General features: G+C 41.7%; 1 protein-coding gene across 2 annotated transcripts; it reads right to left on the reverse strand.

Annotated features, from left to right (window-relative positions):
- Nucleotides 1–10044: 10044 nt before the first annotated feature.
- Nucleotides 10045–17095, reverse strand: traf2a (Tnf receptor-associated factor 2a). 2 transcript variants are annotated; one of them, XM_030104642.1, is made up of 10 exons: nt 16792–17095; nt 15005–15083; nt 13779–13877; nt 13535–13696; nt 13343–13417; nt 13112–13186; nt 11367–11849; nt 11017–11194; nt 10701–10849; nt 10045–10367 (listed from the first exon to the last, which is right to left on the reverse strand). In XM_030104642.1, exons 1-10 carry the CDS (start codon nt 16977–16979, stop codon nt 10149–10151), a joined length of 1707 nt encoding a protein of 568 aa, XP_029960502.1. In that variant the 5' UTR covers nt 16980–17095; the 3' UTR covers nt 10045–10148. The 2 variants fall into 2 exon arrangements, with proteins under 2 accessions (XP_029960502.1, XP_029960503.1); XM_030104643.1 differs by lacking the exon at nt 13112–13186.
- Nucleotides 17096–18608: the final 1513 nt, after the last annotated feature.

Here is an 18608-nt window from a genome sequence, read left to right on the forward strand (position 1 = left end):
GTACAGAGATTTGACACATTACTGCTGATAAACTGTGTTTTCCTGCATGAATGCACATCCTCCAAAGTAAATGAGCTCCTCACACTGCAGCGTTTCCCCTCCATACCTAGAAAGTGAGTGGAAGTGGTTAAAATCATATTGTCTCTGCATAAATGACTTGGAATGAAAGGTGTGTCAGGCATTAATATTATTCCCATCCTCACCTGACACGAGTCCATATGTCCGTTTACATCCTCTCCATCTATAATGCACGCTCAGTGGAGAGGATCGCATAATTGTGACAGCTCAGAAAGAGGAAACTACTGTATAAGTGATGTATGAGGGAGGATGAAGATTCAATGTGATGCTCTGACTACTGTCTGGATTAAGGGAAAACCTGGGACAAGCCTGCCCTCTACTGAGCAACAACGACACATCTCTCTGTGAAAGTCAGAAAACTCCCATTAATCCACTTTATACTGAATCATGATAATCTTCCTTTCTCTGGGAACAATTTTCAGTCAATCAGTGAAGTATTTAAAGTCACATTTAAAGTGTTCACACAGGCCAGAAACATATTTACCATGTCCAGACTCTTTCACATTCCACTTCCTGAGCTATAACAAAACCACACCCCCCCGTTTTACATTATCGGACAAGAAAACACAACAAATTGTTCAATTTTCCCTGAAGCATATCCAGATTCCAGGACAAATGAGTCTTCATTTTTGCTTGCAAATGTCAAAATGTGTGAAGATCTTCATCTTTTTACCTTTCATGCAGGTTGGGACTGAATCATTAAAGTACACTTATCAAAATATGAAAACACAAATTTTGATATAATAGATTTATAGGAAAAAATTCAGAATTGTGGAAAAATTTCTGAATTCTGACCACTAAAAATCAAATAACCAACAGCGCCCGCTCGTGGCCTGGCATGCTAATTACATTACTTTCAGTGTTTCTGCTGTCTCCACATAAACAGACATTGTTTTCAAAAGGTCACCATGCAAACGCAAAACTTTTCTGAAATTAAAAAATGCAAAAACAATGAATTTTCGCTGAAAATGTTGTCTTGTAAAAGGCGCCTGAAGACAAGATGAGACAAGTGAGACCAGTCCAACAACAAACACAAGAAAATGAGAAGTTTAATAAATGAAATTTATTTTTAGAACATTTCAAATGATTTTCTGAGGGCTGGAATTTGTTCTTTCAGTCATTCTAACCAGTGCACTTTCCCAGCATGCCTCTGTCCTTGAGAGACGGATGAATCGATAGCGAGTGTTTGCTTCGTCCTTGGGCTGCTGTGGGGATTTACAGTTAAGCATGTCCCACAATGCCTCTGGGTATATAGTGGAAATTCTTCCTGCAGGATCTTACTTCAGTTAATCCACACTCCCAGACTGACTGCACAAGGCTTTGCGAAGATCCTCATCACATGCACCAGCAGCGATGGACGCTGCATCTCTCACCGTGATGACGTTCAGCACACGCACGGTTTGAATCTTCAAGCACAGTATGCATGCAGTTTGGAAGATGCAATAGCACACACACACACACACACACACACAGAGGCAAAAGCTTGACACAGAAAAGCCAGAAAAGTTCAGATCATTGACCTTGCTCTGGGAACTCGTGTGAAAGTGAACGAGCAAATCCATTTGAGTGAGCTTGAGATTTAACATGATTTATGCAGAATCTTAGCACATCAGACCTCTACAGTTAACTTACAGCACAAATTAACCAATGGTTTGCCAGTATTGCATTACTATGCATGATATAATAAAATACATTCAAATAATTTCCAGAGGCATATTGGAATTTGGGGTCATTTCACCACCATGAGGTCCTTCCAAACTGTGTCCTCAGAGCAGATATGAGAAGTCTTCATCTTTTCTTCTGAGGCATGTTCGTAGCAGCTCTTAGTGAGGTTTTTGTAAATGAAACATTTTTTAAAACCTAGATATCTTTTACATGAGACAGCACGTTGTTGGACCAGAAATGATGTGGTCGAGTGCACCAGTCTCAGCTCTGGCAGTCTGCGGCGTAGCCACTGGAAAAATCACACAAAAGCTTCATTTTGTGGATTTTTGACTCAGATTTTAAACTCTGCTTTCTGTCACTGTCATCAATTTATCAGAGTTAATTTTGGAATAAATGTGGCATTTATGCTGTCTTATTCATTGAAGTTTTAATGGAGATTTGGAGGGTTCCTCTCACATTTCTTCATCTTGAGCGATGAGTGCTCATTTCCTCTTTTTCCCTCGTGAACAATCTCAGTCTTTGTAGTTTCGTCTTTAAGAGAATTTCCTACAGTAAAACTAAAGTTGAGTCTTTGTAAGGAGCCGTAAAGTAATATTACACCATGAGAAGAAGACTGCACTGTAACTTAAACACTGCGAGGAGCTTCTCTTTTATGTTTCCTGATCCTAAATCTGCTTTTCTGATTGTCTGAAGACGTGACGGCAGCAATAACTCGCTCGTGTCTGATACAGAAACCATCCGACACGTTATTTGTTGTAGGATGTCGCCGCTCTTCATGCTAACTGAGACAGAATATGATTTACAGCCCGACCTTCAATCCCACGCTGGAGGAAGTCTGTCAGAGGGGACACAACGAGAGCATTACCAGATGTGAAGAAGACATTAGCTTAGTATCGGGCGTTCCAGGAGATCGACGGCGAACCACTACTGGCAGGGTGACGTAACGGCCGGAGCCGGGAACTGAAGGCACGTCCATTAACTGATGTAAGCACTCAGGCATCTCGGATGAGATCAAGAAGAAGAGCTCCTCTGGATGTGGTCACATCTGTGGTTTTGGCATTAGCAGTAAAATAATGGTGGAGAAATAAGAGATTTAAGTAGATCTCAAAACGGTTTTCTGATTCCAGAAGCTCTACTCAAGTGTTTACTGTGACAGGAACAGTCGTAAAAGTTTAGTGGTCCACCTACTGATGGGTCCAGGTTGGATAAATCATGACAAATCTGCAGATCATGCTCTGGCTCTTCATACCACGCTCTAGCTTTTCTATTGTTCGGAGCGCCTCATGGAAAGTCACATGAAGTTTGTCAGACTTTTATATAAACTTAAAAAATTGGGAACCAGGTGTCTTGCAGATTTGAATCTTGCTGTCTTAATCAATGATTCCCAATAGTCTCACTGATAATCTGCTCCTCGTCAAAGTGAAAAACAGACACAACTGCATGGAGAGTGTCGTCGATGGCCTGCTCCTCATGGAAAAAAGGGCTTAAGTCAGTAATTTGTACATAAACTTGATTTGTCTCACCATCTGACCCGGCAGATCTGAATCTTAGAGAATTTGCACTTCTCAAGTTGCGAGTAATTCAGTGTGTTCAATTGGATGTTCAATTTTTCCAACCAGTTTTCCCATCAGGAACTGTGAGTGAGATGAGATCAAGGAAATCTCCTTTGGATGTGGTTGCTTCTGTGTTTTTGGGGAAATAATGATTAAAGGTTTTCCTTCCATGGTAATTCCATGGTGAGTAAAGGTTAGCTGTACTCAAGTCTTTACTTTCGAATGATAAAACTTTGGAAATGAACCTGCAACCAAAGATTCAGGATCAGATAAATCAGGACTCACCAACATGTGCGGTTAAAAGATTTGTTGCACACTTTATCTGGAGTATTTGGAGTTTCATATATAGTTTTGATTCACATACAAAAACTGTATCCTAAGATACATTCATGAAATTTTAACTAAAGTAGAGATTACTGAACTGTTTAACACATTCAACCAATTTTCTACCCTGATTTGAAGTTTTGCTCCTGTTTTTAACCTTTTTTGTTGACAATTTTAAAAATGTAGCAGTTTTAGCCATTTCACCTCCTTTTCATCAGTTTTGAATGTTTTATTTCTAAGCATGTCAAAATTTTTTTCTTTTAGAAATCTAAACATTTCCCATTTTTTAAGCCCCTCTATCTTCCTTTTTTCCCCCATTTCCTGTGGTCTTAACTGTTTTTCCTAATTTAACTTGTACCTTTTGTTTTTTAATACCGTTTGAACCAAGACTGGCAAATCCTTTTGAATAGTACTGTGGTGTGTAACTATAGTAAATTAAATTAAATGTTTATTCATATTTCATGTTGTGAAAGCTTCATGGAGCCACTACAGGGGGGCTAAAGAGCCACATGTGGCTCCAGAGCCGCAGGTTGAACACTCCTGATCTAGAAAAATGTGCAACTTTGAACCTTTACAGGTTTATGAGCTTCTTTTTTTTTCTGTGCTTGATGAGACATAGGTAAGGGTTGCTCTCTGTACATGTCTTTGCTGAAGGCGCCCTCATGTGGTGAAAAAGCTACACTGCACTGTTGTGGAAGGAACAGATCCCATCAGTAGGACGAGATCTAAGTAGGAGAGAATAAACTTGAGACAATCTTTCCTTTCCTGATCAGTCAGTTTTCGTGAGCTGCTCTTCTTTTGGGAATCACACATGCAAACCAATGGCTCTATTCATAAATGTTGAGAAAATGAGGAAAGACACACAAATCATTGTCCAGTCTCATCTGATGGGAATCCGGGGGGTGCAAGTGAAAGACCACTGGTATTCAGGATATTAAATCTTAATGAAAGACCTGAACTTTATCGATGTAATTGTTTGTATTAATCACAAATCATGGTATCTATGCATTAAAAAAGAATCAAACACCTGGTTTCCTGTCAGTGTTCACAACACTGCTGACATGAGCCGCTATAAGTTTAGACTGCCCGGCGACCAAAAGCGATCAATTTAACATTTTAAAAATTGAAAATAAAGATAAGTCATGTAGTCAATGTCTTCCTGTCAGTGCCATGCTTCATCTTTATTACTCATACAGTCCAATGATTCCACTTTTTTTTTTTCCAGTGTTCATGAAATGTGTGACAAAACTGAGGGAGTCTCCAGGTCGTTGCATAGAGGGCATCTTAAAACCTTTTATTAAACCAAAATTTCCGTCAGTACAAAGAGTTTTACTAACACATGACTTACTATTCACACAATGTAGCAGAGAGAACAAGTAAGGATTGCAGTTTGATGTCATTGCTACAGATGAAAGCTCTTCATCTTAATCTCACCGTGGGCTCGAGAGAGAGAGAGAGAGAGAGAGAGAGAGAGAGAGAGAGAGAGAGAGAGAGAGAGAGAGAGAGAGAGAGAGAGAGAGAGAGAGAGAGAGAGAGAGAGAGAGAGAGAGAGGTGTGAGGAAATCAAACGTCAAACCGACCTGTCTCGGTTCGACACATCTGTAAGTTAAAATACACACATCACATCACGTCAACGTTAAGTGTTTATTCTGTTGCAATAACAGTGAGGCAGTGTGGCATTTCCTACAAGTCGCTGATACAGCATAACATCAACATCAACCAGCTCAAACATGGCGCTGTCGCCCCCCCGACCCCCCAGCCCGGGGGTCCCGTGAAGGTCTCAGTCTGATCTGTTAAGACGTCTCCAGCTACAAGCAAGACGATGAACAAACACGTGTGTGTATGCATGTGTGTATGTGTGACACTGAGCAGGTGCAAATGAAATGTGAAGCCCTTTTTGAATGAAGATTTCCACATTCGCTCACACTGTTTGTTTTTTTCTTTTTCAGACAGGTAAAATATGCTCCGTCTCAGCGCTCGCTGCAGGATTGCAGAGATTTAGCAGCTGATTATTTGATGCAAAAATGTCATTGGCATGTGTGCAACAAGAGAATACAGCAATTTAAACAAAAACCAGCAACTCAGCCAAACAAACCAGCACGCTGCTTTTAAACCATCTCAACATTTAAAGGTACGGTATGTAATACTTTCAGTTAATGTCTTGAAAATATCTAATAAACTGCAAACAAACAAGTGTGTTGACATCCTGAAATGAAGAGTCCTGTCCTGTAATACCACTGCGTACCACAAGGCGGTGCAGTGAGTCACTCTCAAGGCCTGATAGCAGTCACTCCATTCACTTTATCCAAACGTTGAATATTCTTCGATTTCTTTGAAACAATGATATACATGAAATGTTTTTGCTAATTTGTTGAATTAAAGGACGGCTTATTTAACTCTAATGTCTGAAGTTCATGAAAATCTTCAGAATTTGCTGTAATTTGACGGTTATTGTGTTATAATTTGACTGATCTGACTTATTTGCATCAAATCTGGCTGAATGAAGAAGAACGAGTACGACATTTTTAATTTATCAAGAAGACAAGCCTGTTTAAAGATGAGCTATACTTAAATCTTATCTAAATTCTTTTTTCAGTCCTCTTTTTCCACCCAGCACTTTCTGACATACTATCTCGATGTAACCTTTGATCTGATTTTATTAATTGCATTTCAGCGTTAATTGAAATACAGCATGCCACATTAGATGATGGATTTACTGTTCTGTGCCAAGATCAGTATTCGTACCTACAGAACAACATGAGGACATCAACAACTTGACATCAGGGTTGTTTTCTTTAATTAGCTCCATTTTAAAAGATTTAAATTAAATATTACATACTGTACCTGAAGTTTCTTAAATACATTCCGTATATAATATTTAGATTAGTTAACCATCCTTTCAAACCTTCAAAATGGCATCACACTTTCATACATATAGTATAATTATGAAATTATCCAAAAATAAAAAGCTGCTCAGCAGTATGAACTCCATTTATATCTATATATATTTATAATATAAGTCCTTCTGCTGAAGCCTCTCATGCACAGAGAGGCCTCGGCTCATGTTGAGAGGTTTAAAAGAACGCTGGCTGAGTTTGGAACAGGAAACACACCGCGCCCGGGCCTCGCTCCTCTAAATCCCCCAAAATGAAAGAACACTTCCAACATTCACGAGTTTTACATATGCAAAAGGAAAAACATTCATAGTCACTTATAGTAAAGGGGCTTCGTAAAAAGACAATAAAAAATGCTCAGAAAACCGCACTGCACAAATCAAACTTTTCACATTTTGGTAAAGTCACACGAAAGCAAATCCACAACTCAATGAGTTCAGAAACATCCAAAATAAAAAGGTACAGGCACTTCTTTTTCTGTAAAAAGTAGCTCATAGCTGTGAGGAAAAGCCAAACAACAGATGAACTGGTTTCCTCTCCTCTTCTTCTGCCTCAGCCGGCTCTGGCGTCTCAGATAACCCAGATGGAAATATGGCCGGAAGTTCAGCGGCGCTCTGTTCTCCACACCGGCGGCTCAGCTGAACATCAGCTGCCCCCAGAACAAGGCCTGAAACGCACCGGACATGCTGTGTGCGCTCAGTTTGAGCTTCACGTGTGTCTCACTCATCACGACTTTTACTCTGAAGTCACTGTTTGCTCTCTGTTGTTATTCTGCCCATCTGTGTTTACGCTGTGTTAAGGCTGCAGTTCGGTGGTTGTTCCCTTCATTGTGTTTCTTCTTTGTCATTTTGTGTCTCTGAAGTTATTTTGTTTCTTTATTATTTTGTTTCACTTTGTAGTTACATCATATTTATTATTTCTTTTTGTTTTGAGTCTCTTTGTGTTTGCAGGTATTTTGTGGTTGTTTTTCAGTGTTTCTGCTGTTTATTTGTGGTCATTTTGTGCCACCTTGTAATTTTCTGATGTTTTTGTTGGTCAATAAATAATGAAAAAATTTTGACTTTCCCATCAAACTATATTTAGAGAAGCTAAATCAAGAAATATGTTTCTGATAGAAAAAAAACAAAACACAAACAGTATATTTCCATTTGGGTAAATGAGACCGTCCATCCCCATCGCTCTCAACACGCTGCGGCGCATCTTCAGCAGATCCAACGGGAAGCCAACAACGCAACTAACGGTGAAGAAAAGCACCCACACGCACGCACGTACACACTGACACACACACACACAACTGCACTCAGAATTCATGGAATTCAAGCAATGTCCACCACCACAAATGATTACCAATGAACAACAGGACTCCAGAGTCGGAGGCATACATGATAAAATCCGTAAACAAGTTCCAAATCCAAGAAATCCAACTGCACCACAAACTGTGTGCAAAGCTGAGCAATACAGGATGAAGGCTACATGTGCGTGACGCTGTAATTTAAATCCCACTGTTGTACATGAAGAGAGAGAGAGGAAAAAAAAAAGGATGAGTCGGCCGAACGTCAGCGTTTCGCACCAGCGTCTAGACCTGCTTGATCTATTGCTGCATCTGGAGGCCGGTTCTATCTACATAGCTGCGGTGTCACTGGTCTAAGGCTCATTATTTTCAGTTTAGTTTTTTTTTTTTTGTTTTTTTTTTCGATAGAAATGAAAATACATCTTGAAAATTTACTGATGTTTGGCACTTCAAGCTTCGAAAATAGAAAAATATAATACAAAACCCACGAGAAAATAGGCTAACAAAAATACTGTTTGTGTCACGAGCACTATGTAGTGAGAAAAAATCTGTTTTTATGAGTTTTTCTTTTTTATCAATGGCCCCAGAAAACACACATTGTCTGTACAGTGGTAGCTGAAAGTGACATATAGAGTATGTATGTATGTATGTATGTTAGTATAATTTAAACTGTACTGCCTTATGATGCTACCCTCATACTTATACAATCGTATCTTTTCAGTTTTTAGTAAATCCTGTTATTTATGTCTATATTTAAGAAGCAGGGGACAGACTAGCATAATAAGGCCAAGCGATATGTCTAGAATGAGGGAAAACAGGTACAAGGTGCAGTATGGAAAATTAAAAATTAAAAAGTAATGTATCCACTGTTCACTAGGCGGCAGCAGTGAGCCACCACTGTACCCAGTCTGAGTTTTTAGCTTCTGTTCTGTCTGCAGGACCATTTAAAATTCTGAATTAATACGGGTGGACGGGCAGCAGCTAGCTGGTTAGCATGCTAACAATGGCATCGTGGCCTGACTTAGCGATTTTTGATTGATCGGGTATCGGCAAATCCAGCCGGTCACCTCACCGATCTTTTTCACGTCACCTGCCCTCCATTTGGCCCCGTTTGCAACCTGTCAGAAGCCGACAAGCAGCAACCAGGCTGTGAGCAGCATCAGCAATCCAGAGGCTAACATGTCGGCGGCCTGGAAGTGTTTTGCGATAGACGACCAAAACAGCTGTAACATCCACAGTCTCAAGAGGTGGCAGCACCTCAGTTAACACAGCCAAGGCCCCGTTCACATGACCATGTGGAAACGCCTCATTCGGTACTGAAAAGCTTTGCTTTTGCACAGCAATGCTCTGAAAATATGAGTTTACAATAATACGAGCAAAGCAAAGCTTCTTCCGATGAAGCTTTAAGCTTCAGACAACTTAGTTGCTTTTATAATATACTATGTTATCAATATATCAATAGCAACATAAGTATCGGATCGGGAACGTATCGATATTGGCCAGTACATTATTCTCAAAAATCGGATCCGTATCGAGGGCCAAAAAGAGTGATCGGGACGATCTCATGTTCTCACAGTCATGTATTTACTTTTGATTAAGGTTGCTAGAATAATCTAACTGAAGAATGAGATGACACCAAACGTTATCTGCAATTTTCTAATGGAATGAATTAAATTGAAATAAATCATTCAGAGGGATTCGATGGTTTGTTAAACCGAATAATGCTGGGCCGTCATGAGTGACTTCACTCAGAGCTTACTTTTGAACACTTCAAACAAATGAGTACGAGGAAGTCCAACGACACGTCTGTGAGAACATACGGACACATTCTGCTTGTAAAACTGAATATGATGAGCCTGGTTTATGGTACAGGAAGCCCCGATGGCTGCAGATTAGAAACAGCGCCGTGGCTGATTGGTTACTTCACAAAGATAATGCTCTACATACGTCTTGGAATGCTTCTGTTAGTTCAAATGCTGTCTGAGGGTCTCCTGGAAGGTGCTGGGAAACAACAGCTCATCTACCAAACTCTCGTATTCACGTTACGCTCACTCCTCCAGTCACTTTGGTAGGCGATCACCTTTTGGTTGAGTAAAAACTAAGTTTGATTCGCAGAGTCGTAGCGATGGCTGAGGAGGTTTTGAGAACCAGCAGCCGCGGCGCGGGCGGCCCAAAGGGACGTGCTCCGGTCTTGCATTTTGCCGCCAACAATACGTACCGAAACCAAAGGAACCAGACAGAGCCCGGAGAGAGATGCCAGTCACTGGTGATACAGAAGCCTGTCGACTCCACCAGGTTAGTAGCAACAAAAGGCAGGCGTGGGTTTATGCCCTCGGCGCTGGTCTAGAGCCCGGTGAGGTCTACGATGGCCTTGATGAAGATGGTGTCGTCGCGGATGTAGGAGTTCTTAGAGTCCAGCTTGGGGAGCGGACAGAAGAGCGGGCAGCCGCTGGCGATGTTCATGTCGCTGACGGGCCGCTGGAAGGACGAGGACGAGATGTCGGGCCGGAAGGCGTCGATGATGTGCTCCCTGTTGTTCTGGTCGAGCAGCATGAGGGTGACCTGCGTGCAGACGGGACGAGCATGGGCGAACGTCAGGTCTGATCCAAAGACTGGACCGTACAGACAGACGGACGACGGAACGTCTCCGGGGTCCGACCGTCAGTCCTAGTTTTTAAAAAATCGCCCAGAACCCCTTAACGCTTCACTACTAGCTTCCTGACGACCCAACCCCCTGCCTGATCATCACTGAAACCCTGTCCAAAAGAAGTACTCCTACGTCATTACCCTCAGTTCTTCAAGCAACGTCTTTACGGTTAGCAAAGCCTTGAAAACACGAGGAAGTGCTCATGTTTGAAAAGAGCCACAGGAAGTGGTGTGTTCTCAACTGTTTACCTTCTGATTAAAAGGCCACTTCAGCAGAGCGTCGCTGTGTCCTCTCATCACCACGAAGAACAGCGACAGGTGGGTGCCTCGGCCCGTCCCGTCACCGTTCAGGTAGATCCGCAGGCACATCTTGTAGCCGTATTTACTGGTGTAAAAGGCTGGAAAGACACAAGCATCAAGCCATTACAAAGGAATTAAGTAAATAACGGGTCAAGAAAGTCTTCTTTGACAAAGTAACTCGTCAGTGCAGCCACATTGTGTTGCAGGGCGTGTTGTATTCCCAGCATGACTTGGATAATGACGGCATGGAGTTTTTCGGGTTTACCGGGGGAGAACATGGCGGGAGCGCGGCCGGCCACGGCGTCCTGCCTCTTCTTGGTGAAATCAGAGATCTTCCAGACGAAGATGCCGTCATACGTGGCTGCTGACATCTCCCTCATTTTGCCCTCCATCTCCACGATGGACAGGTCCCTCAGGCTCACCGTCCTCTCCAGCTGACGCACCTGCAGCACAGCGACCGCGGACTGCTTAGACGGACGGCGGACGGATGGATTTTGATTATTAGAGCAGACGAGCACATGGCTCGACTAACAGATTAATGGCTGACGATGCAGATGAAGATGAGTGTCCATGGTGACAGCAGACAGAGGGGACATGGAGGACTGGTTGTGTCACCTTGTTGTTGAGGATCTCGATCTTGTCCTGGTCCAGCCGGTGCTGCCGGTTGTAGGCCTCCATGGTGGTGCAGGAGCGCTCCATCTCTCGGTTGAGGACGCACACGATGTTTTCGAAGGTGCTCACCTTGAGCTCCAGCTCCTGGCACCGCCGGCTCAGCTCCGCCACTTTGGTCTTCTCGCTCTGGAGCTGCAGCTCCAGGGCCGCCCCCACGGCGCTGGGCAGCGGGGTGAAGGAGGTGGCCAGGGCGGGGGCGCAGGCGCCCTGCACGGGAGCCACGCCGCCCCCACCCAGCTGGCTCATCTTCAGCTCCAGGTCCCGGAGGGACTGGTGGAGCTCCTGCAGCTTCTGGCTGGCCACCTCCAGGCTCTGAGGCTGCAGGCTCTCCAGGCTCACCTTGATGCCCATGATGAAATGCAGGAGCAGGTTGAGGTGCTCGTAGGAACACTGCCGCTCGTGGTCGTGGATCTTCTCTTTCTCCACCTTGAAAAGAACGACAGGGAAACTCAGGAGGCAGTGGAGCACACCTCCCGATCCTCCAGCAAGCATGCAGGTGAGCGTGAAGCACGGCCACGGAGGAAGAAAACCAAAGAAGCACAAAGCAAACAAAGGAGATAATAATGGATCTCTACACCTCACAAAGTATTCACACCTGGAGTTTTCTGTCATTATAACCTCAGGACCTGTTAACAACAGGACCAACAATAACCTGGTAGAATCTGCACAATATAAACACTAAAATCTGATCGGATTCGCGGATCAGACGGGGTGTTGCAGTCCAGGTTTGATCCGTTCATAGTCGGTGTAAACGGCACATCCAGTTATTTCCTGCAGTCAGCGCTTCATGAGCATGTCTGTGGCGTCAGTTCACCCAACATCATGACGTGACTGAGTTTTGTCTTTGCACCAAAAGAAGGTTTCTGTGACATTTCACGTTCAAAAATGATGAAAAAAGAGCAAAAAAAGAGGCATTATAAAGCTGTTAATTCCATATTTACTACGGGCGGGCTTCTGAGTGAAGCCGGTTGGAGAATTCTGTGACAGATATCATCTGTCGCTGGTGAAGCACCGTCTGTCCACTACGTATCTAAAAATAAAACCTTCAAGAGTCATTCAAAAGCACTGACCTGTTCAGAAAGGCTTTTGTGCGGAAAAGCTCCAGGCTACTTCAGACACTGTGAGAAAAATGTCTGCAACTCAGACTAAAACCCTTGACAGTCGAGTTACACGACTACCAACAAAAGGAGTTGATTTTTTTAACAAACCAAACCTGTTTTTGACATCGTTCAAGTGTCTACTGAATTATGTTCTCTCCTGAATCATCATTATCTAAAGTAACTTTACTTTAACAGTCCACGGTTTGCGAATACTTTGTATTAGCACGATGGAAAGACATTGACATGGGCTCAGCATTCACATGCAGATGACTCGCCATACTCAGTCTACTCTGCATCAACTGTTGAATCATGGAATACTTTGGCAATGTTCATTTAAATCAGGAAAAAAGATGGAGAGAATCTTTTTGCACGAACAAACGAAAAAAAAGGGATTTTTTTTTTTTTTTATCTTTCTTTGGTTCCATAAATGTGATTCTCTCCCAAACATAATTTCTCCAATTATATATTTTAGGGAAAACCACGAATTCTCTTCTGTTTTTTGCCAAGTTATTCACTGATTCAACAGTTGTGACGGTCTTCATTGACACACACTCACACAGCAGATTTATGACGAAGATGTCTACTTACAGACGTATCGCAGCCAACAACATGAAATCTGCATGGTGCTTTAAATTTACTGCAGAACTTAATATGGTCCACATACTGCAAAACAAAACAAAAAGAAAAGAAAATGAAAGAAGCTAATGATCTGTAGAGGACGTCTTAAAACTCCGTTTCTGGCTAAATGGGAAATGAGATCAATCCAGAACAGAATTATGAGAAATTTTAAAAAAAAAGCAGAAGAAGAAGAAGGAATACCTTTTCTCTGGGGATCTTTTTCTTTGCGCAGCCTTCACAAATCATCGGATACTTTGGACAGATTTCATCGTGAGCCTAGAAGTAACACAGAATTAGCTGACAGACCGAGGGAAGCAGTCTTTGCTTTTCCTGTTGATACGACAAGTGATTTCCAGCATTTGGGACTGATTCTTGTCGGCGATCAGTCCTCACCTTGATGTTCTTTAGCAGGAAGGGCTCTTTGCAGTATTTGCAGTTGAGCGTCCTCTCGGGACATTCCCTCTCGTTGTGGCGCTCCTGCTCGTTGGCCCTCATCAGCTCTTTGCAGGAGGGACACAGGATGATCATGAAGTCGCAGTTCCCCTCGTGAGCGGCCTGCGGGAAGCCAGGCAGACACCGTCGTATGAAAACACAGCCCCGGCGGATCAGTGTAGGGAGGGATGAGTGAATGTTTCACCTCAAACTCCTTAATGGTCCCCGTCCACGTGCATCCTTCATTGGGACAAACCGCTGCCAAGGCCTCCACTTCTCTCCGAGCTGCATTGTCAGGAAAAGCCTACACATTACCAAAATAAAAAGAGGGAGGTTGTTGGTCTGTGTCCTCTGTTGAAGGCTACAGTTACCGACGCTTTGCAGGGGTCGGGATGCTCGGAGCTCACTTCCCTCTGCGGGCTCTAATTTCTCCCGCACATATGGTCACAGGGAAACGAGACAATAGACGCTCCATCTACTGTCTGCGCTGCCAAGAATAACAGGGCGGACACAAAGTTTCTGTTGCGTTGGATCTGAACACAAACATTCACTCTGGGATGATTTTCAGTGTTTTCACATCAGTGTCATCACCGGAAAGCTTAAAATACCAAACCTGGCTCAACTGCTTGCAAACTAGAAGAAAAAGAAAAAAAAAAACCCAGCTGAAACTTCAGCTTTATGTAATGAATCTTCACTAAACATCTGTTCAAACCACCAAAGCAATTGTGTCTGGTTTACGTCTCATTTATGGAGTCCAACACTGTTTTAAAGAGGACAACGCCTTCTTAAATATATGAGCTTGTTTGAAACCGTCTGATTTCAAGAGTCTGGATCAGTTGTGAAAGTTTAACATCTGCATAAAGAGTTGAGTGAAAAGAGCTCAGGTCCTCCCTCAAGAGTCCAAGAGCCTGATTTACAAAGATATGAAGACCAGGCCGTAAGTCTGAGTCTGGTCCAAGAAGTCTGAGTCTGAAGGAGTCCTGGTCTATCTGAAAGGCTCTGGGTCACATTGAAAGAGTCGGAGTCTGGAAGAGTCCGGTTCTTACAGAGTCTGGTTCTTAAAGGGTCTAGGTCTGAGAGAATCTTTGTTTAAATGGTTGTGTCCTGTTGAAATAGTCTGGGTCTGTTTTAGAGTGTGTGGGCATTTAAGGAAGTGCACGCCTTGTTTCGAGAATCCAGGTTTGTTTCAAACAGTTTTGGGATTATATATTTATATCATCTTAAAAGATAACGGTTGTGATTTAAAGAGTCTGTCTGTTTGAATACATTTTACTGACAGAGTCCAGAGTTGTTCTTAAAAATCTGAGTCAGTTTTCAAGAGACCAGGTCTGCTTTTAAAAACTTTGTTTTTATCTTAAACACTCCAGGTCTGTTTTTAGGAGTTTTGTTTGAGTACTTCGTATAACAGAGAAATGATGAACAGGTACTTACACCACCTTGCTTGAGAATGGATGTGGGCTCCTCAAACAAGTCTTCTTTGATACATGCACTGCATTTCTGTGGTCCAGAGCTTAAAGCGGAGAAAATCAATTCAATACAGATGCCTAAAACCAACTCCTCACACAATATTATATGTAATTAAACCACACACACGTCTATGTATGAAAACAGGTGGAAGTGTTGATAACTACAAAATATACGTCAAAGAACTGACATGAAACTGAAGCAAATCAAATCTTTAGTATCAACTCAATGCTAAACATCTCGCCACCGCTCAGCCTAATGTTCAGGTTTTTCATACTCATGTACTGAAAAACACAACTTACCAGTTTTGATGAAGAGAAAAAAACAGGGATGTAAGACTATTCACTCATTCACCAACCTAAAATAACTTTAATTAATTGCTTCTTATTGCTAAAAATATATTATAAAAATGTAATAACTGTTATTAATTCTTAATAATTTGATTAATTCTTAAATTAAGTCCCACCACTCTAACACAAATAAGCAATTAAAAAGTATGTAAATGTCTTTATTAACTGATAATATAACGTCAATAACTGCACACATAAGAAACAAATGAAATGTTTAATGAGGCTGTAAACTAAATTGAATTTTAGATTTTTCCACATTTTTTGTCAATGAAAATGATTCAAGTGAGAGTCCGATTAAAAAGAGTGGTAATACATTCTCACCTGAATGTATTTCAATTATTCATGTATATACTTTCAATCTAAATACTTAATTACTGTGCTTCAACCAAAATTAAGTCTGTTTTGATGAAGAATCCATCTTATGTTAATTGAAATGTTCTCTTTTGTGGTCCCAGGCTTCACTTTCTGTTTCCCAGAAATGTACCACACCTTCATAACAATGCAGTCACACATTTTAGTGCAACAACCTCCTTTCTTTGCTTTTTTAATTTATTTATTTAACAATCAGATGTTTGCATCACGTTAATTCCTGCAGTGACGAGCGAAACACTGTCATGACATTGTGACTCAAGCAAAAATGAACATTAACTAGAAAAATAATGAAATCAAGCTGGTTAGGTCACACACATGCGCACTGAGGGGGAGAAAAGCGGTGATCTCACTCCCAGGCATCCTTTACACTGTGTATTCAAACTACACACAGGTCGATTTTACTAAAATGACACGCCTTCGGGTCGGAATTAAAGTGAAGCCACATGTGCATTTCTTGGTATTTCCGCTGTTCAAACAACGAGGAACAAACGAAATGCAAAGTAAAGCGTGGATCGGGCAGCCAGGTCACGTTATTAACCATATGGAGAAAGGTCATCCGAAACTCCAACCCGAAAAAGACCGATTTAACACAAACTCGATTTGCTACAAAGGATACACAAGAAATGTATGCATTGTCCAATCTTTAGTAGGTGAGGGAACTTCTTCAAAATTCGGCATACATGACTACTTGATATCGCCTTTATTTAACACACAGCAGGGTTTAATTTCATCTGATTTACGCGCCCCGGTGTCCGTCCAGCTTCGGCTAGGACACCTGGATAGCACGCCCATCACGCAGCCGAGTTCATCCCTGGAAACTTGTCATCATTAAGTGACCCTTTGGTATGATTTCCGGCCGTTTACATGTTCTCATGGGCGTATTTTCTTTTCCCCTCACGCGTGAGCAGTGACAATAAGCAAGTCGGCGTTAAATTGGGAGTTTTCTGAATGGAGTTTGGTGGCCGGCGCTGGATGCCCGTCCACATCGTCCAGCTAGCTCGCGGAGCTAACAACCACGGCACACTTGCTCACCTCACAATTTTGTTGAAGCAGAAGGAGCAGAAGCGGTGGCCGCACTGGGCTTGCAGAGGCCTCCTTAGCACTTTCTGACACGAGTTGCACAGATGCTTGTCTTCCAGGTTGTTGGCCAGGATTTTCTTTGGGAAGCCCGGTTTGTTGCCTTCCAGGGAAGATGGTGGAGACGGCTCCTGTGCAGCCATTATTCCCCTTGAACAATATCGGGGTGCTCAGCGGGGTGTGTTCAAGACAGCAAACACACGGCTGGATGATGGGGTCACTGGGAAGGCGCGCCAGCAGCGACTCATCGCTCTGCGGATACTTTATGATCGGAAAGCCTGTTTGTGCTGCCAGCCCATAGCGATGGATGGATGCCCCCTCACACGCACGGAGAAAGAAAAAAAAAGTGACAGCTGAGGATGCTGCGCTCGGCAGCAGTTCACCACGTCTGCCGCTGGGGGGCGGCAGAGGCACTGCTGCGCAGCAGGACGAATACAAAATAATACAAAATGTTTTTAATGATTTCCATAAACCCAGCACTGTACTGCATATATATATATATATATATATATATATACATATATATATATATATATATATATATATATATATATATATATATATATATATATATATATATATATATATATATATATAACAATAATAATAATAATAATAATAATAATAATAATCTTTATTTCAGACTCAAAAATAGGTCCATAAAAAGTAACATAAAAATGACAAACAAGAGAGAGACACGTTATACTGCAATTACAGTCCACATAAGCACTCTCTCCAATGCCTCCAGAGCACAGAGGTTTACCTTACACTGCTCTGCTCTGGTCTTATAAAAGAACATATTAACTCATTCTGTGAGTCCATCAGTCTCATTTCAAATTTACACATAAAATTTCTTATGACAGCATTTAATCTGGTCACATTGTTCTGCACAAACAGCAAACTAGCACTTGTCCAACGAGGCGCCTTCAGCAGGAGCCGGAGAGCATCATTGTAAGCGACCTGCAACTTCCTGAATTTAGACTTGTGTAGCAGCACCACAGGTGGGCAGTATAGAGCGGGGTGCAGTAGGATTTAAACAGAGCTATTTTCACATTTTCTGAACACATTCCAAATTTTCGTGCCAGCATGTTAGCTTGTGCATACAACTTACAATACTGCCTCTGTACATCATCATTGTCACTGAGATCATCTCTGATGATGTGACTGAGATATTTCACTTTTTCCACCACAGAAAGCTCCTCTCCAGACAAGTAAAACACAGGAAATATTAACTTACGCTGCTCTTTGGGTCTAACAACCATCACTACACTCTTTTTAAAGAGTTAAACTTAATGTCAAATTGCTATATACAGTGTATGTATATTTATATATATATATATATATATATATATATATATATATATATATATATATATATATATATATATATATATATATATATATATATATATATATATGAGAACAGGTCGGGTTAAAAAGGATTTACTTCTTCCTACCTCTTTTCAGCTAGATATGTATCTCTCTCTCGCTCTCGCTATCTCTCTCTCTCTCTCTCTCTCACACACACACACACACACACACACACACACACACACAGTCATACTTGCTTTTGTGGAACTTTTACAATTGTGTTGTATTTGGCACTATATAAATAAAGCTTAGTTGAATTGAATGGTGACTCTCCTGCATATTAAAATGTCATAATAATTTAAATAAAAGTGCATAATGTGAAATAATGATAATATTAAATGTTTAGTAATGAAAGTGCTTATGACACCAAACAAGGAACCCAAATAAATTCTAATTATGAA

This window comes from Salarias fasciatus, chromosome 12, assembly GCF_902148845.1.
Source record: "Salarias fasciatus chromosome 12, fSalaFa1.1, whole genome shotgun sequence".
In the NCBI taxonomy this organism is placed as follows: Eukaryota; Metazoa; Chordata; class Actinopteri; order Blenniiformes; family Blenniidae; genus Salarias; species Salarias fasciatus.

What these genes read in the sequence shown, in the direction of transcription:
- traf2a (XM_030104642.1), bottom strand. Translation starts at nt 16,979, where the DNA reads ATGGCTGCACAGGAGCCGTCTCCACCATCTTCCCTGGAAGGCAACAAA. An exon ending in TCCTGCTAAAGAACATCAAG is followed by an intron (nt 13,418 to 13,534) that starts GTGAGGACTGAT and finishes TGTTACTTCTAG; the next exon opens with GCTCACGATGAAATCTGTCC. An exon ending in TCGAGATCCTCAACAACAAG is followed by an intron (nt 11,195 to 11,366) that starts GTGACACAACCA and finishes GCTGTGCTGCAG; the next exon opens with GTGCGTCAGCTGGAGAGGAC.